Source organism: Ostrea edulis, chromosome 1, assembly GCF_947568905.1.
Source record: "Ostrea edulis chromosome 1, xbOstEdul1.1, whole genome shotgun sequence".
Taxonomy (NCBI): domain Eukaryota; kingdom Metazoa; phylum Mollusca; class Bivalvia; order Ostreida; family Ostreidae; genus Ostrea; species Ostrea edulis.
Genome location: NC_079164.1, coordinates 38,516,279 through 38,519,141, shown reverse-complemented (window position 1 = coordinate 38,519,141; position 2,863 = coordinate 38,516,279). Strand labels below are relative to the sequence as shown.

Below are 2,863 nucleotides of genomic sequence, written 5' to 3'. Positions count from 1 at the left end.
AAATATTGTATCGAAAGTGAAGTTTATCATCATAGAAAATATGTATAGACTATCCATGCAATGCGTATTTCGCTGCCCTTTAGAGATAGGGATGACTTTGAAGTCGCTCATCTCCGACAGATTGAAAAAATACGGGAAAATGCATTGTTTAGGCCTTCCCAAAATAAATCTTCAAATATCAGAAAATGCAATAATTTACGGCTTTGAACTTTGTGAAAACTTTTGCTAAATGAAAACTTACCCATGTATGCAATGTTGTCGCTAATAGTAAATCCGACACAAGAAAATATGTAAGCAAGTAACAAATAGCGATCCACATGTCAATGTGTCTGACGTCATGTGATAAAATGTAACGTATGAATTTTTGTTTGCTTTGTTGAAAGACGGATCATGGAATGAAACAACGCACCCCCCTTCCTTTTCCCAGTGAGAAATGTATTTCAAAATTAACAGGGTAATGCTTACTTATCAAATTATTAATTCGAATATAGATCTAATATCTTTGTTTTAATCTATTATTCGACCGTACATACAGAGAAAGATGTTTTACAACAGTGATTTACGTACAAGTAGATGCTAATATTGACAACGAGAAAACAACATGTGTATCAGACCGAAGTATCTTATTGTGCACGTTGACTTTCTATTCCATAGAAGGCTGAAAACAGTGCTGCGATGTAAATTTAGAGAGAGAGAAAAAAAAATAGTTCTGACATCTGGTTGTCAAGAGGGTGTGTCCCCATACCAAACCAGGTTATACAAAAATAACTTGCGTACCTCAATTGGAATTTGACCAATCAGAGACAAGGAGACAATAAGAATTAAATCATAAAATAATATTACACAACTTTTAATCAATTATTTTCTAATCATCCCTATCATATTATAGTGATAGTACTGCAACATACACTGTAATAGAACATAAATTCATATTTCACATTTTATTTATATTACATATGAGCAATATCTGATATTAACTTGTTATACACATCTCCATTTGACAACCCAAATCTATGACGATATGTAAATTCGTCTAAAATAGCCTCAATTTTGTCATGCAAAACTCCCTTCATAGATTTGATTCTCAACTTCACCAAGCTCCACACTCCTTCAATTTCATTTCTGCAAGTTCCATCCGGAGCTTTAAAGTTCTCACTGTGATTAACAGTGAAGTGATCGAACCCCTCTTCGTTCAATGTGCTATACGACTTCCAGCAGTCTGAATAAATCGTACATCCTCTTTCAACAGAAGACTTTATCGGAATTAATGTTTGTTTATTTCTTTTCTCCACTATTTGGAACTGAACTCTTCTCGTGCCCTTTTCTTTCATTCCAAATACCCATGTGTCCTGATAAGATAACAAAAATAAATTGCTTGTATATTTATCTATCATCAATAACTTACATACACATGTACACAAAACATGTTTAGATCATTTCTATTTCTAATCTTACACAGTATAAATATCCATATATAAATAAAATATCAATATTTGAAAGCATTATGAATAATTGTAATGGGGGGGGGGGGTTACATGTATAAATTTGATGTGGATAATGAATCACAGATTCATATAACAATTTGAATCACTCAGGGGAAAAAAAAAATGTTTTTAATAGATCTTAACGTGACAAAATGTATAAAATCCCTGCAGGACTTGAGCCCGCGGTCCACAGTTGGAGTGTTGATCGACTGTGCTACTCAGTATTATCATATATTCCTGATATTTGTATTTTCAATCATGGTTTAAAAGAAAATTAGCCAATACGACAATGCAGAGTACGTTATTTACATTATTTATATACATATATACCAAACTTTTATAAATATAAACCTGATTTCAAATACATCCATATTTACCTGCTTCCCGATTCCACAGTTGTACTTTCTCTTTTTCCCAAACAAACTCTCATCTATTTCCACAATACTTCCTTCAGTAGTTCCGAGCATAATAGGATCCCGTTTGAGAAATTCTCTGCATAATCCTCTCAAATACTTATACCACTCAATAATAGTTCCATGACTGATATCTGTGAATTTTTCCACTTCATATATTTGCATATCAATTCCGAAGAAATACAAAATTTCCAACTGTTTTCTTAATGGCAGCTTTGATCTCTGAAATGAGAAAATGTGGGGTAAAATGCCACTGGATTAAATGATACAACGCATGTGATAATTTCAATACCAATCTACAATTAGAATAATATTACCTTAGACATTAGAAGTTTTTCAAATGAAAAACATACCTCAAACATTGAATTCTGCCTTATAGACTCCACACTCAGGCATGTATCACATTTCCATTCTTCTTTGTCAATTTTGCTGGAACGTTTTGATAATTTCATTTCCTTCAAACAATCTTTGCATTTCCTTGTGTTTTTTAAAAGCTGTACATTTCTGAAATAATTCAGCAGATTTCCATGATCACATATAATTGAATAAAATTCGAATAACTTCGGTGCCGCATCGCTCGAAGACATATCTAAAAGTTCTAACATACGTGCACTTTTCCGTTAGAAATCACCCCAACATAATACATGCGTTACTAAAATGACGTAATGTCATTTTAACTTAACCAACGACAACATAACATTGTAACGTTAAACTGTGATTTCATTATGGCTACTCAAACGACGTTTGATGGGAATGACGTTTTGAATTTATATAAGAAATCTTTTAATATCAAGATACCTTTCCATACTATTCTGAACAATGGATTTTATGAATGGCTGGAACTTTTTGAGAAATCAACAAATTGTTCTAAATCGCTTGTACTGTCCAGCATTATTTCATTACATGTAACTGCGGCGTTATGCGGACCAAAGACGGAAGTTTCGACTGGAACAGGAGATTTCCACA

General features: G+C 32.9%; 1 protein-coding gene across 1 annotated transcript; it reads right to left on the bottom strand.

Moving 5' to 3' along the window:
• Positions 1 to 910: 910 nt before the first annotated feature.
• Positions 911 to 2,620, bottom strand: LOC125658267 (uncharacterized). Its single transcript, XM_048889511.2, has 3 exons — positions 2,251 to 2,620; positions 1,862 to 2,119; positions 911 to 1,349 (listed from the first exon to the last, which is right to left on the bottom strand). Exons 1-3 carry the CDS (start codon positions 2,500 to 2,502, stop codon positions 951 to 953), a joined length of 909 nt encoding a protein of 302 aa, XP_048745468.2. The 5' UTR covers positions 2,503 to 2,620; the 3' UTR covers positions 911 to 950.
• Positions 2,621 to 2,863: the final 243 nt, after the last annotated feature.

What these genes read in the sequence shown, in the direction of transcription:
- LOC125658267 (XM_048889511.2), bottom strand. Translation starts at nt 2,502, where the DNA reads ATGTTAGAACTTTTAGATATGTCTTCGAGCGATGCGGCACCGAAGTTA. An exon ending in GGCAGAATTCAATGTTTGAG is followed by an intron (nt 2,120 to 2,250) that starts GTATGTTTTTCA and finishes TTCTCATTTCAG; the next exon opens with AGATCAAAGCTGCCATTAAG. An exon ending in ACTGTGGAATCGGGAAGCAG is followed by an intron (nt 1,350 to 1,861) that starts GTAAATATGGAT and finishes TTATCTTATCAG; the next exon opens with GACACATGGGTATTTGGAAT.